The following is a 15,881-nucleotide window of genomic DNA, read 5'->3' on the forward strand; positions in this document are numbered from 1 at the left end:
AGGAAAAAAAACAGAAAACGCGTTTTTTTCCGTTTCCGAGAGGCACGGCCGTGACTCTCGCGAAAGCACACCCGTGACTATCGCGAAAGAAAAAAAATAAAAAATGCGTAGTTTTCCTTTTTTGAGAGGCACGGCCGTGACTCTCACGAAAGCACAAACGTGCCTCTTCCGGAAGCAAAACCGTGACTCTCGCGAAAGAAAAGAAAAACAGAAAATGCGTTTTGTTTTTCTCTTTCCGAGAGGCACTGCCGTGATTCTCGTGAAAGCACAACTGTGCCTCGCACGGAAGCAAAACCCTGACTCTCGCGAAAAAATAGAAAACACATTTTTTCCTGTTTCCGAAAGACACGGCCGCGACTCTCGCTAAAGCACAACCGTGCCTCTCGCGGGAAAAAAACCGCGACTTTCGAAAGAAAGAAAAAAGAAAATGCGGTTTTTTGGCGCAATTTTTTTTTCGAATTTTTTTATCAAAAAGCTAAGGAAGATCGGGGGAAAATCAAAACGTCGAAAAAACCCGGAAAAACCCCGTTTAAAATGCCGAAAACGGGTGTGAAAAAATAATAAAAAAAATCTGAAGAAAACGTCTAGAGCACGACACGTGGCGAATAGCCGAGAGCGCGCCAAGTGGCGCTGATCGTTGCGAGGCTCCTGAAGAAGCGCTCGTTAACTAGTTGCTCCCGGTTTTCAAACCATCCTCAGGTTTACTACAAACCAAACCAAAGGTGGGCTAAGGCCTCCTTTGGTTCATAGGATAGGAATGTTATAGGAATAGGAAGATCATAGGAAGTGAGATGACATGTATCTCAATTCCTATAGAGAAAGAGATGTCATTTGATGCATAGAATAGGAATTTTTCAATTGAATCTTAGCTAATGTTTTTTTCCTCCAAAATGTGAAGAATTGATTCCTATCCTACATATGAATAGGAATCAATTCCTACAAACCAAATGACTTCAAAGAAAAATTTTCTATATAAATCCTATTCTATAGAAATCCTATAAGATTCATACAAACCAAAGAAGGCTTAAGTGTTTTTTTCTTGGAGAATCCCTAAGTTGCTCCGTGTTCCCATCCAAGCAAGACAGGACGACGAGGCCCAAGCCTCATTGCTTACCCGAACCGGCTGGACCGCACGCACGTCCGGACTCCCGACCGCACTACTGACTCGAGTCGAACGCCTCCTTCGCAGCCAAGCAAGCAAACGACTACTCCCCCGTCCCTCGTCCCCCGTCCCTCTCTTCTCCTCCCCCCTATCCCTCTCCCTCGTCCACGTTTCGCCTCCCCCATATCGGCGGACCGGATTTCAAACCCGCGTCAGGCCGACGAGGGCCAGGTCTCCGCCGCCGCCGCGCCCCTCGATCCATCGGCCGCGCCCGATCCGCCTCCGCCGGGGCTGTAGAGACCCACCATGGAGGCCATGGAGGAGCTGTCGCAGCTCTCCGAGTCGATACGCCAGGCGGCCTCGCTCCTCGCCGACGACGACCCCTCCGACGACGCCGCGCCCAGGCGCCCCTCCACCTTCCTCAACGCCGTCGTCCTCGGCAACGTCGTAAGTGCCGGCCGGCGGCCCCCCCGCGCCTCAGAACCGTCGCCTTGTGCCCCGATCTGATCGCTCCGATCTGTTTGTGCAGGGTTCAGGCAAGTCGGCCGTGCTGAACAGCCTCATCGGCCATCCCGTGTTGGTGAGCCTTTAGTCCAGTAGCTTGGCTCCCCACTTCTTCCATATATCTCTCCCTCGGAGTTGTCTGTTAATCGGATTGGATTGGATTGTATTGGATTGGTGGTGTTGTGTGGTGCAGCCGACGGGGGAGAACGGGGCAACCAGGGCGCCGATCGTGGTGGACCTGCAGACGGAACCGGGCCTCAGCACCAAGTCTATCGTGCTGCAGATCGATAGCAAGTCGCAGCAGGTGTCCGCAAGTCAGTAGGATCTCACAGCCTTGTTTAGCATGATCACCAACTTCGGTTCGACCTGGTGCTGAATTTTTTCATGTGCAGGTGCTCTGCGGCATTCTCTGCAGGATAGGCTCAGCAAGAGTGTGTCTGGCAGGGGCCGCTCAGATGAGATTTTGCTCAAGCTGAGAACGAGCACAGGTTTGTCCATTAATTTAATATAGTGATTTCAGTGAACCTATACCTGCTTATCCTTCAATTAGCAATGAACATAGCAGCATAGATTATAGACTGGTACAGAGGACATGTCGACATTTTTAGTACATGAAGTGAGTGCTCCTTGTACTTGTAGTATGAAACAGCTAGCATTTAAATCGGGCTATGATATTTATGTTTCTTGTATTGTGTGTGCTGTGGGAAATAGCAACAGAAAAATCTTGCAATGTGTGTAATTGCTGAAGCATGAGCTGTCCATTTCTTTCCACAATTAAGTGTTTTGATGTTTCATCACTGATAATTCCTCTGCGTAGTTTCTATACTAAATCTGTTCTTATTATTTCTGTTTGCCCTTAGTATTTGCTGTGGTGCTTTGTTAAAACCACTCAATCTCTCATTGTACATTTTGTTGTTATGTTTTCAGCTCCCCCGCTAAAACTGATTGATTTACCTGGGTTAGATCAGCGAGCTGTGGATGATTCAATGGTAAGCATTTAAATATGGACACTTTACTTGTCAACTAGTTCTGATATAATGTTAATGCTGAGATATTAGAATATTAGAGTAGCTTACAGTAGCCAATCATGACGACTGCTCAAAATATATTGATATAGTCTCGACATAAACATCTTGTACCATATACGTGATTTATATATCTTATTATTACAATGTTAGCTTCACACAAATTTTGTCGTGTGGAAATCATTTTTATGCAGTTATGTATCATTATATTTTTCTGGAGCCTTTTGAACTATTCTTACTTGCCTACTTTGACAGCATGTCAAAAATAGTTCTTTAATTTCGTTATACTAGTTTACTTTCCGCTACTCAATGCTGACTTCCTTTTCAATTTAGATCAATGATTATGCTGGGCACAATGATGCAATACTGCTAGTTGTGATACCTGCGGTACAAGCAGCTGAAGTTGCATCATCTCGAGCTATTAGGCTGGCGAAGGATATTGATCCAGATGGTTTGTCTTTTGAACTGGAAAAAATATCATCAATAATAACACCACACTTTGTTCTTTGGTAAATGATGTTTTCCACTCGCTGTAGGTTCGAGAACTATCGGTATCTTAAGCAAGATTGATCAAGCAGATGGAGACGCGAAAACTATAGCTTGTGTTCAGGCCCTTCTCTTGAACAAGGGCCCAAAAAACCTTCCTGACATTGAGTGGGTCGCTCTGGTAGGACAATCTGTAGCAATTGCATCGGCACAATCTGGATCAGTTGGTTCTGAGAACTCGCTGGAAACAGCATGGCAAGCTGAAGCTGAGACCCTCAAGTCCATCTTAACTGGAGCTCCCCATAGTAAGCTAGGTAGAGTTTCTCTGGTTAGCACCATTGCTAAGCAGATACGTAAAAGGATGAAAGTGCGTCTTCCTAACCTATTGACTGGGTAAGAATCTTGCCTCATGCTTTAACGGTACATCTATTAGTTTGATATATGCATAGAGTTACATGAAGTCTGTCCCTTTCCGCATTGATGCTAATTCAGTAATATGCGTTACTGTTTCAGCCTTCAGGGTAAATCCCAGATGGTGCAAGCTGAGCTGGCAAGGCTCGGAGAATCTATGGTACAAAGTCCTGAAGGAACCCGAGCAGTTGCGTTGGAGCTGTGCCGGGAATTTGAAGATAAGTTTCTTGCTCATATTACATCTGGCGAGGTTAGTGGCTAACTTCAAAAGTAGACTTCTTCTATATTTGAATTATGCCCCCAAAAATTGAATAATTGATTACAAGATTAGTGCATTTTTTTTCCATATGAAAGGGGTCTGGGTGGAAAATTGTTGCAAGTTTTGAAGGCAAGTTTCCAGACAGAATTAAACAGCTACCATTGGACAGACATTTTGATCTCAACAATGTCAAAAGGGTAGGGCCACTTTCACTTCTAAGATAAACTACGGTAGCAATTTTCTGCCTTTTATATAAAAGTTTTATTCTCTTGATTTTCTAGATTGTCCTGGAAGCCGACGGTTATCAACCATATTTGATATCTCCAGAGAAAGGGTTGAGGTCATTAATAAAAATAGTACTAGACATGGCAAAGGAGCCATCACGACTATGTGTTGACGAGGTATGCAATCCCTGGGCAACGGAAGTAAAACTTGTTTAGACTTTCTCCTTTTCCCTTGAGGCTAATGTTCAATTTAAGAAAAGCATTAGACAAACCCTATTGTTTATTATGCTCTACGCCACATCCACTTTTACCCTCCTTGGGGCAACATTAGACAAACATCCTCAATTTGATTTCTTTCTGGATATATTTGATTGGATATCAAGTTCTTTCATTTTTGCTGAGCTTACCTGATTTGGGTTTACAGAATTGATGTTGAATTTGTGCTTCCAAGGCTGCAAAATTAGAGTTCCATAATTCTAGTTCAGTTTTTTTGTATATTGGGTGGTATTAGCGTGACATTTCTTCCCTATTGTGTTGACCTAATATTTAAGCATCCATGTGCTTATGCAAGGTCGTAGAATCTTTTGACATATTTATCTTGTTTACTGACATGGCGAAACTATTTTTTACTGTTCATACACTACTAGGTACACCGTGTATTGTTGGACATAGTCAATGCGTCCGCTAATGCCACACCTGGGCTTGGAAGATATCCTCCATTCAAGCGTGAGGTATCACCTATATGTTTTAGAGAAGCACCTTTCTGCTTGCTTGTTGATAGGTTCCATCTTTGACCATTCTGAGTGTACACTCTATTTTGTCCTTTTTTTCTAGGTCATTGCAATAGCATCGAATGCATTGGATAGCTTTAAAAGTGACGCCAAAAAGATGGTAGTTGCTCTTGTTGACATGGAGCGTGCCTTTGTTCCTGCTCAACATTTCATCCGTCTAGTACAAAGAAGGTTGGCTGATGATGTTTCTAGCCCTCCTTTCAGTTTTGTGTAATTTGTTGTTTGGTCTCTAGCATTTAATTGCTGTTTCAGCCTCATTGTTTCCGATTTCAATTTGTGACTTCATTTCCCACAATCTATCTTACGTTGAGATGCTTCAGGAGGAAGTATTCATCCTATTTTCAGATAGCTCCCTCTTATTACCTTTATAAGTGATCCCAGAAAACTGTATGCATTTTCTGGTTCAACCCTCTGTCATCCTTGTCTTTGTCACCCCACTGTTTAGCATGTTTTTCCTCGTGCTACAAAATATGTGTTAATTGCTTTGCTTGCTAAAGAAATTGGCCAAGTATTTACTTTTGCCAAACTATGCTGATTTCATGATAAAATTGTTGAATGCATGCCGTTGCCCTTTTTGTTTGGTGGCAGAATGGAGAGGCAGCGCCGTGAGGACGAAATGAAAAACCGACCTTCCAAGAAAGGACAAGAGTCTGAACAATCCGTGACAAACAGGGTATGGCTTGTGCTTATTTTCTTACGATGCACAGTTGCATGTCTCTGTTAGAAAATATAATATGATATTCATTATTCAAAAGTAATACATTTTTCTCTGTGGACATAGAGCACATGTTGCCCTTGGTTAATATAAACTATTATTTGATTTTAGGCCTCCAGTCCCCAAACAAAATCTGAGCAAGCCGGCGGTAGCTCAAAATCAACGAAAGAAAAACCAAGTCCAGACAAAGACACAAAAGAGGGACCAAATTTGCAGGTTGCTGGTCCTGCTGGTGAAATTACTGCAGGTAAAAAAGAAGGCAGTAAATCTGTCTGCTGAAGTCTGGTCATAAAGGAAATCCATTATTAAATGTTGAACTTGTGCAAAATGTCGTTCATTCCATGAAATGAATACGACAGCTTATATTTTTATGTTTCTTCACGCAACTGGGCACATCCTTGTTTCATGTAAAATGAAATTCATCTTTATACACCTGGTCAGCTTAGTCCATTTAGAATAACATGGACATTTTCGCAAGAATTCGAATCATAGAGCACTTTGAGTTTTGAACCACATGGGGGAGTCTTTTTTTTTTGCATGGTAATACATGTCTCATTTATATCATAAGGATCATAGTACAAGTCACGTACATACCGACCTGGCAAAACTGAAAAGATAGCAGAGCACTAGCCTTTGCACAAAGGAACACCAGCCAAAAAGTAAAATTACATATAAGACCGATGCCACATGGGGGAGTCTAACATGTACTTGATGCACAGTAATAATGTACTGATGTACATGCTGATCTATGCAACTTTAGTATGGCGTATGAACATATTCCCCCCTTTTCTTCAGGTTACCTTTTGAAGAAAAGTGCAAAAGCTAACGGGTGGAGCAGGAGGTGGTTCGTCCTAAATGAGAAGAGTGGAAAGGTTGGTCAGTCTTCCATACTTGTTGATTGGTGGTGTTTTGATACATTTGAACTTGAAAGGATTTTTTTCAGACTGTTAATTGTTTTCATAATTTTCATGGCACATGCTGTTGATTATTTTACTTGTTTGTATGCCTGGTTGGGCTCACCATCTGTTTTATCAGCTTGGATACACAAAGAAGCAAGAGGAAAGGCATTTTCGTGGTGTCATCACTCTCGAGGTGTGCATAAGTTTTGCATTTGTTACATGTACTCCCTCCGTTCTGAATTACTTGTCTTGGATTTGTCTAGATACAGATGTATCTAGACTCATTTTAGTGCTAGATACCTCCGTATCTAGACAAATCTAAGACAAGTAATTCGGAACGGAGGGAGTATTATTTTTCTACTCCCTCCGTTCCCAAATATAAGTCCTTTTAGAGATTCCAACAAGTGATTACATACGAAGCAAAATGAGTGAATCTACACTCTAAAATATGTCTACATACATCCGTATGTTGTAGTCCATTTGAAATGTCTAGAAAGACTTATACTCCCTCCGTTCCCAAATATAAGTCTTTTTAGAGATTCCAACAAGTGACTACCGCCTACGGGCCGATGGCGTGGCCCCGTCACTGCGACGCGTGATGCTGCGCCCTTGTCCACCCCCGTGGCCCTGTCTGAGCTGCATGCCAGCCCCTCCTTGGCTACGCGGGACGCGGATCATATGGTGCAACTCATCGCGCCTGCGCCCCATCCTGCCGCCGCCATCGGGGACGCTGATTTGGGCTGCCCCTCCCTGGCGGCCCAGGAACCCAGACGCATATTGCAAAGGCCCACGCCTCCTGATGCTCATGCCAGCAGGCCTGCTCCCCCAAGCCCGTCAACACTGCAATCCACCCCTGTGTCCCATGCGCCTCAGATGCGCAGCGCATGGCGTTTTGCCACGCCGCCAATCACTCTGCGACGCACCAGACAGCCGGCCCCTGTCAGCTCCTAGACCCTTGGAGACTTCCTCGCAGCGGCAACAAAGCAGACTTGCTCTGCCCTGCCCAACCCTACGCGCAAACGACGCCGGCAGCCCCTGAACTTCTCGCCACGCCGCGGACGATCTGCCACTACTGCGAAGGCCAAGCCCAGCCCGCCGCCCACCGCTGAGCGCCGTGCGCAGGTCCAGATACTGCGCACCCTTGGCATCATCGGCACCGATCAAGTGATCTCCGCCGAGGCCATGAAGGCATACGATGGGGTCTTTGCTGCGCCCCTTTCTCATGCCGTGTTGACGGCCATTGCCGCGCTTGTAGGCCGCGTGCTACCCGCTGACTCGTCCACGGCGCCTGTCACCACGGTGATCTCGGGCAGCCCGATCGAGGCCTAGCTGCGCCGATGCGCGCCCATTCGTCGACCTCTTCCTAATGGATCACGGCCTCAAAATCATCAATTGGAACGTTCGCGGCCTCAACGCCCGTACCAGACGTACGGCAGTTCGCTCGCTTGTTGTAACTTCCAGCGCTTCGATCGCTTGCTTCCAAGAGACTAAAATGGAATTCGTCTACTCGTCGACTGTCCTTGAGACGTTGGGATCTGAGTTTGATGAATATGTTTACCTCCCAGCGAGCGGCACCCGTGGTGGGATCCTGCTGGCGTGGAAGAGCCGGGACGTGTCGATCACGGACCCGATGTTCACCACCAACACCATTTCCGCCCGGGTTACGATCCCTGGTGGCACAAGCGTGCCGTGGTGGCTCTCTATCGTCTATGGCCCCCAAGACAACAACGCCAAGATCGCTTTTCTGCAGGAGATCCGCGACATCCGCGACGCCTGCCCCGGTCCATGGCTCATCTGCGGAGACTTCAATATGATCTACCGTGATGAGGACAAGAACAACGGCAATCTCAATCGGAGAATGATGGGGCGTTTCCGACGCGTCCTCAACGACCTCGCGCTCAAGGAGATTTACCTCAGCGGCCGGCGCTATATGTGGTCCAATGAGCAGAGCCCGCCCACCTTGGTCCATCTCGATCGGGTGCTGTGTTCCACGGACTGGGATGAACTTCACGTCGAATGCCACCCGCGTTGCCTTGCCTCGGTCGTCTCGGATCACTCCCCCCTTTTGCTCGATTGCTCGCCTCTCCCATCAGCGCACCGACGATTCCACTTCGAGGAGTACTGGACTCGCCTCGCCGGTTTCTTGGAGATTGTGGCGATCGTGGCATTCGGTGGATGACGCCGATCCGTTCCGGCGTTTCAAACGGCGCATGCAGGCCACAACGCGTAAACTCACCAGCTGGAGCGCGCGTTCCGTTGGTAACGTGCGAGACCAGCTTGCGATCTCTCGCGAGCTGCTGCTCCGCTTCGACGCCGCGCAAGAACAGCGCGCCCTATCACCGCATGAAGACTGGCTGCGTCGTCAGATCATGAGTCGTCAGATCAAGCTCTCCTACCTTGGCCTTGCTTCCCTTGAGCGGACTATCGCCCGGCAGCGCGCACGCATTGCATCTCTCAAAGACGGCGACGCGAACACCACGTTGTACCATCGCCTGTGCACGTACCGCAAGCAGAAGAACTGGATCCATGGCATCTCTGTCGATGGCGCCGTGCTCACTGATCCCAGCGACATGGCCGCGGCCACATTCGAGCACTTCGACAGCCGGATTGGGACGGACGTGCCACGTGACTGCACCATTGACCTGTCGCAGTTCATTGAGCCCTCAAACCTGGAGGACCTCGACGCGCCATTCAGTGAAGATGAGATTTGGCAAGCCATCAAAAGCTTGCCGTCTCGCAAGGCGCCCGGCCTGGACGGCTTCACCGCGGAGTTCCTCCGCTCCTGCTGGCCGGTCATCAAGCACGACCTCCGATGTGTCTTTGACCAGGTTTACGCGCTGCGTGGCCGCGGGTTTAGCTGCCTTAACTAGTCGCTAATTACGCTCCTCCCCAAGCGCGCCGATGCCAATGGCCTGGGGGATTATAGGCCCATAAGCCTAATTCACATTGTTGCCAAGGTCCTGGCCAAGCTACTTTCGCTCCGCCTAGCCCCCAAGCTCAACAATCTTGTTAGCAACGTCCAGAATGCGTTCATCCCCGGGCGAAGTCTTCACGACAACTTCATCCTTGTGCGTCAATCCGCGCGGCTTTTGCATCAACTTGGTGCCCTTCGCGTGCTTCTGAAGCTTGACTTGGCGCGGGCTTTCGACTCCGTCTGGTGGCCTTTCCTGTTTGAGGTGCTGCGATGCCAGCTTCGGCAACCGCTTCCTTGATTGGATCGCCCTTCTCCCGTCGTCGGCCAGCACCAAGGTTCTCCTCAACAGCAACCCCGGACCAGCGATTTGGCACCGCTGTGGACTGCGCCAAGGTGATCCAGTTTCCCCGCAGCTCTTCGTCCTGGTTGTCGATATGTTGGGCAGGCTCTTCCATCGCGCGATCGAGCTCCGGGTCATGCAGCAGCTCCACCCGCGCCACGCCATTCCTACCATATCCCTTTACGCCGACGACGTAATTCTCCTATGCCACCCCTCGCCGGATGATATTGCGGCGGTGAAGGAGATCTTGCAGCTCTTTGGGCACGCCTCCGGCCTGCACGTGAACTTCCAGAAGAGCGCTGCGGCCCTCATTCGCTGCGACACCATGGATGTTGCTCATGTTGTCGCGCACCTGGGATGCCCCATCGTCGAATTCCCGCTCACTTACTTGGGCATCCCGCTCACGCTGCGTCGCCCCACTGCTGCCCAGCTCCAACCCGTTGTCGACAAAGTCGCTGGGAAGTTACCCTCCTGGAAAGCTTGGCTCATGAACAAAGCCGGCCGCCTTGCCTTCGTCAAGGCGGTCTTGAGCGCGATCCCCATACATCAGCTACTTGTGCTTGCGCCGCCAAAGAAGACCATCAAACTCTTGGAGAAGATTGAAAGAGGATTCCTCTGGGCTGGCCGCGCCGAGGCCAATGGCGGCAATTGCCACGTCAACTGGCGGCGTGTCTGTCGGCCTATCCAGTTCGGCGGCCTCGGCGTTCACGACCTCGAGCGCACCGGCCTCGCCCTTCGCATGCGGTGGCAATGGCTCAGCCGAGTTGACGATAGCAGGGCCTGGAGCGGCCTTGACTTGCAATTCGCGCCTGAGGAGCGCACGCTCTTCTTCGCCTCCACTGCCATGACTATTGGCGATGGCCAACACGCCCTGTTTTGGGAGGACAGATGGATCAACGGGCGTGCGGTCCGCGGGATCGCGCCTCTCCTTTATGCCCTCATCCCCAAACGACGTCGCAAGTCAAGAACTGTTGCGGACGGCCTTCATGCGAACCAATGGGCCACGGACATCCACGGCATGATTGGCATCCCAGAGATTGGAGAATACCTACGCCTTTGGCACATGCTCGCCGAAACTGCCCTCAGCGACGCACCAGACCGCATTCGCTGGAAGTGGACCGCGAACGGCGAGTATTCCGCCAAGTCTGCATACCTTGCCACTTTTCATGGCTCAACCAGATGCCAGGCTTGGAAGCTTACATGGAAGTGCTGGGCACCGCCTAGGGTACGCTTCTTCCACTGGCTTGCCAACCTCGACCGGTGCTGGACGGCCGACCGCCTAGCGCGACGCAACCTGCCGCACCCACAGCGCTGCCCACTTTGCGATCAGGCCCCGGAGACGATTCACCATCTACTCCTGGAGTGCCCTTTCAGCCGCGTAGTGTGGCACGAGATCCTCTCATGGCTACGCCTCTCCTGCCTGCTGCCCACTGATGGTGCCACTCTCCACGACTAGTGGCGCTCTGCAAAACATGACACCCCTAAACCTATGCACAAGGGATTGGCCTCCGCTGCCTTGCTCGTCCCTTGGATGATCTGGAAGCATCGCAATGGATGCGTGTTTGAAGGCACACCACCGTCGGTTACCTCCCTAACTGCTAGGATTAAGGAAGAGGCCGCACTTTGGGCCAGAGCTGGAGCCTTCGGGCTCCGGGCTATCTTGCCACAGACCTGGGATGTTCACTAGTGTGCCTGTACTCACCTTGTAAATCTGCCTCCTAGGAGGATTGTACCAAACCCCTTCTTTTCAATACAATGAAACGCAAAAGTCTTTTGCGTTTTCTCAAAAAAAAAACAAAGTGACTACATACAGAGCAAAATGAGTGAATCTACACTCTAAAATATGTCTACATACATCAGTGGCGGAGCATGACCAAAACACAAGAGGGGGCCAAATCCATCTAAAAACACACCATATGCATGAAAAAGCTACTCATCATAGAACATGTGTAAGCGATAATTTGTAGGGATCCCATAATTTATGACTAAATAATATGCCGTTTCCATTGTTGCTATATATCTAAATCAGGAATTTATAATGCATTAAATTTTCCAGCATTTAACCGATGCAGTGGACATCTATATGAATAAATTATCATCACACCTCGCTTCTCAGTTACTCTCTCCGTTCCAATCAAAAAATAGGACATACACTTTCTGTAGTAAACTGACCAAGTAATTAGCAAGGCAAGCACGAAGCACCAACCAGCAGGCTCCAAGGCGTTTGGTTTCAATCAACAAGGAGCCGCAACCCAGCAAGAGGATTAAGGTACAGTGCGCGCTAGTGCTGGTGCGTCCACCGTCCGGCGTGGTGGCTTGCCGGCGTCAACGGTGTGCAGCTCCAAGCCTCCAACCGTTAAGAAGGGGATACACAAGTTGATAAAGAGGAGGAGCCAAGGAGGTCATCAGATGAACGGACGAGTTCGCAATGGTCGGTTGCTCAAATCATGTCAGTGGACGACGGTTCACAATAGCTGTGGCCTGGTAGTGATCTAGCCCTGCAGTAGCAGTCTATCGGAGCCGTGGAGAATCGGGGATGGACGCTGTTCCTAGACTGCTACTGGGCATTATCTCATGGGCTGTGCTAAAGTAGTGAATATACCTAGTATAAAATTCTTTTTGTAATTTTGGAAGGGGGGGTCGTGGCCCAGTTTCGCATCCACTACCCTCCGCCAGTGACATACATCTGTGTTGTAATCCATTTGAAATGTCTAAAAAGACTTATATTTAGGAACGGAGGGAGTACTTGGTAATGATGTTGCATGATTTCTCAGTTTCGTGTTAGTGTTTTAATAGTTCAGTAGTTTATTGTCTTTCCTTAATTCCACCGGGAAGAGCATGTCCAAAGAAGCATTGCACGTGTAACTCTTAAGATTTATATATAAACTTGAACTGATCCAGCAACTTTGTATGGTGTACTGTGTAGGAATGCAACCTCGAGGAAGTAGATGAGGAAGAACCTTCTAAAAGCTTAAAGGATTCAAAAAAGGCTAATGGACCTGAAAAAGGCCCAAGCCTTGTGTTCAAGATAACTAACAGGGTCGCCTATAAGACAGTTCTTAAAGGTTAACACCCCTGAACATTATAGCATCATGTTTACTTCATTTTTCATTTCATAAACTGGTTTTCTTGTTTTGCAGCTCATAGCGCTGTTGTATTGAAGGCTGAGAGCACTGCTGACAAGGTTGAGTGGGTAAATAAGATAAAAGCTGTAATTCAAAGCAAAGGTGGTTCTTTCAAGGCTGCAAATACTGAGGGTGGACCGCTGAAGCAAAGCCAGACAGATAGCTCCACAGTAAGTTCTAGCTTATGCACAGTTGATTTTCTTTTGACGTGTCGACATAGAATCTTCTCTTGTTTGCAAGTGCCATCTGATCCCTGTTACATTTGAAAGGATGCAATGATACGGAGACCAGCTGATCCTGAAGAAGAACTTAGGTGGATGTCTCAAGAAGTTCGCGGTTATGTTGAGGCTGTTTTAAATAGTCTAGCAGCAAATGTCCCGAAGGTTTGTGTTCTATATAGCTTTATTTAGTTCACTTGACCTAATGATCTGGGGTGAGTCTTCATCAAAGTTTATTTGTTTGCTTATCAGGCTATTGTGCTCTGCCAAGTGGAGAAAGCAAAGGAGGATATGTTGAACCAGCTATATAGTTCTATAAGGTGAATGCTCTGTCCAGAAATACAGTTTTAATTTCTTCTGGAGATTAGCATACTGTATGTGCCTGTCTTTAAACTTTCTTCTATTATTTCATGTTTGAGTATATTTCTATTCGATTGAAAAAGGTGAATACAAGCTGCTTTGGAATGCATGCTAACTCTTATACAGTACCTAATTCTATATGCTAGCCATCATATGGGAAAGGAAATCCGGATAGCTTTTATCTCTTCTTTGGTACTAGTATGAAAAGGATGATTTATGACTAAGGAACCTGTCCGTAGAGGGCTACAGGCATCCAATTTTTGATTCTCGGATTTTTTTTTTGTGAAACAGTTTGATGATGCATTATTCCATATTTATCATAGTCTGCTTGCATGATAGATGGAGATCCAATGTTTAATTTTTCTTTAAAATTTCACGTATCTCTGCATTTCATACCTTCACATGTTTCTCATTGCCAGCGGGCAAAGCAATGCAAAAATTGAAGAACTTCTCCAAGAAGACCACAATGCTAAACGTAGAAGGGAAAAGTACCAAAAGCAATCATCTCTGCTGTCAAAGCTCACACGTCAACTTAGTATCCATGACAATCGAGCTGCTGCTTCTTCTTACTCAAATGACAGTCCTGAAACTGGTAAGCTGATTTTCCCCCTTTTGTCTGAATAATATTACCAAGTTGGCTTTTACTTGGATGTTTGCCTACCTCATTCAGGAAATGTGGGGTGTAGTTTGACCACAAATAATCCAGTAATGCGTCTGCTATGATCTATAGCATTGGATTTGTAATGAGAAACACGTGCATTGGATTTGTATTGAGAAACACGTGTAATCTTTACTGTCAAACTTAAAACTTGAACTGTAAAATCATGTCCTACTTTTTCAAGAGGCAGTACTAATTTTCTTTCACCGGTCTGTAAGATTTAGGGTCTATCTTAGGCAGTTTAGGTTGAGGAGGTTCCACCTGATATGCATATTGTTGTATTTATAACAACTTGAAATGGAAATCTTTTACAGAGAGCCCCAGGACACCTGGCCGCCCTGGTGAGGACTGGAGGTCAGCCTTCGATTCTGCAGCAAATGGCCCTGCCCCAAACATCGAATCAAGATCGAGAAGCGCTGACGGTCGCAGACGCTCTGAAAATGGGGATCCCAACTCGAGCAGCAGACGCACACCAAACCGGATGCCGCCAGCGCCACCGAGATACTAAATCATGCCTGATTAGTATCCATGATTTATTATTATGTATTCTTGCTAGGCACACACCCTGTTTCTGATAATTGGGTGGTGAGATTGGTGGAGCGAGTTTGAGATTGGACAATTAGAGTGAGCGCCTTGGTCGAGGGTCTCATCGACGGTGCGTATGCATGCGCAGGCGACCCTGAGTTGTTTATAGAAATATATAGTTGAATCAATTCTCTCTATTGGTTCATGATCCATCTTGCATTTTGACGCCTGATGCTGCACCTTTCTATAGAAGTGCTTATTTTGGGTCTTCCACGCGTCAACCTGCTGGTGTACGCCTTTTCTTACAAATTGACATAATATTTGTACCAATTTTAATCAGCCTATTTTTATAGTTAAGCCCTGTAAATATAGATGACTCTGGCGACAACGTAAATTTAGCATGTGGCTATTGATTCAAGCAAGCTATCAGGCAACATTGATGTAGAAGCTCACATGGGTTCAGAGTCAGAGGCGTGCTTCTGGCGACAGGAGGAAGCGTGATGCTGTTTTTCTGTTTCTTATTATCGAGAACGAAGTGTGCTACTGCTGCTAAGCAGGATTATTCAGGCACCCTGAGGAATTACCTCTGTTCGGCCCAGACAGTGAGATGCATTTGACAAAACAATGATATGATTGTTAACAAGATAGTAGATACGTCTCTTTCTATCCATTATGATGACAAGTATTTTCGGATGGAGGGAGTAAAACCTAGGCAAATTTGCTTTTTTTTAAGGGGAGAGCAAAGTTGCTCAAATTAGTTTGGAGAAATTTTGACTACACTTGGTAAAAATGTAGAAAGTGTCATCGCATTCAGGAGGTAAAATGTGAATTTTGCTCTATCTTTGAACAACAAATGGTTCAAGAGAACAATGAAATCACTAGTTAAGGGGTACAATTTTGCTAAAGCACATCTAGATGTGCCATAAGTTGCACATCTAAGTCATATGTCATTGATTTTACATTGAGATTCGTGTGAATATTTTTTTTTCTCTTTATACTTGATTCACTCATTTAGATGTGCAATAATTAGAGCACATCTAGATGTGCCCTAGACACACCTGGATACAGTATCCCGCGCCACTGATCAACCCCGATAGTGAGACGCATTTGACAAAACAATGATATAATTGTTAACGAGATAAAACCGAGGGCAAATTTTAGGGGAGAACAAAGTTGCTTAAATAAGTAGTTTGGAGAAATTTCGACTGCACTTGGTAAAAGTTTAGAAAGTGTCATCGCATTCATGAGGTAAAATGTGAATTCACTCTATCTTTGAACAACAAATGGTTCAAAAGAACAATGAAATCATTAGTTAAGGGGTACCC

At 46.8% G+C, this 15,881-nt stretch overlaps 1 protein-coding gene across 1 annotated transcript; it reads left to right on the forward strand.

The window, feature by feature from the left end:
* The first annotated feature begins 1,209 nt into the window (after positions 1-1,209).
* LOC119331596 (dynamin-2A-like) lies at positions 1,210-14,908 on the forward strand. Its single transcript, XM_037604756.1, has 22 exons — positions 1,210-1,549; positions 1,632-1,682; positions 1,800-1,920; positions 1,999-2,094; positions 2,534-2,595; positions 2,965-3,082; positions 3,168-3,510; positions 3,631-3,778; positions 3,883-3,984; positions 4,069-4,188; positions 4,659-4,742; positions 4,846-4,973; positions 5,391-5,475; positions 5,629-5,764; positions 6,313-6,389; positions 6,553-6,609; positions 12,597-12,735; positions 12,811-12,965; positions 13,065-13,178; positions 13,266-13,333; positions 13,793-13,965; positions 14,346-14,908. Exons 1-22 carry the CDS (start codon positions 1,409-1,411, stop codon positions 14,537-14,539), a joined length of 2,712 nt encoding a protein of 903 aa, XP_037460653.1. The 5' UTR covers positions 1,210-1,408; the 3' UTR covers positions 14,540-14,908.
* Positions 14,909-15,881: the final 973 nt, after the last annotated feature.

Source organism: Triticum dicoccoides, chromosome 7A, assembly GCF_002162155.2.
Source record: "Triticum dicoccoides isolate Atlit2015 ecotype Zavitan chromosome 7A, WEW_v2.0, whole genome shotgun sequence".
NCBI lineage: Eukaryota > Viridiplantae > Streptophyta > Magnoliopsida > Poales > Poaceae > Triticum > Triticum dicoccoides.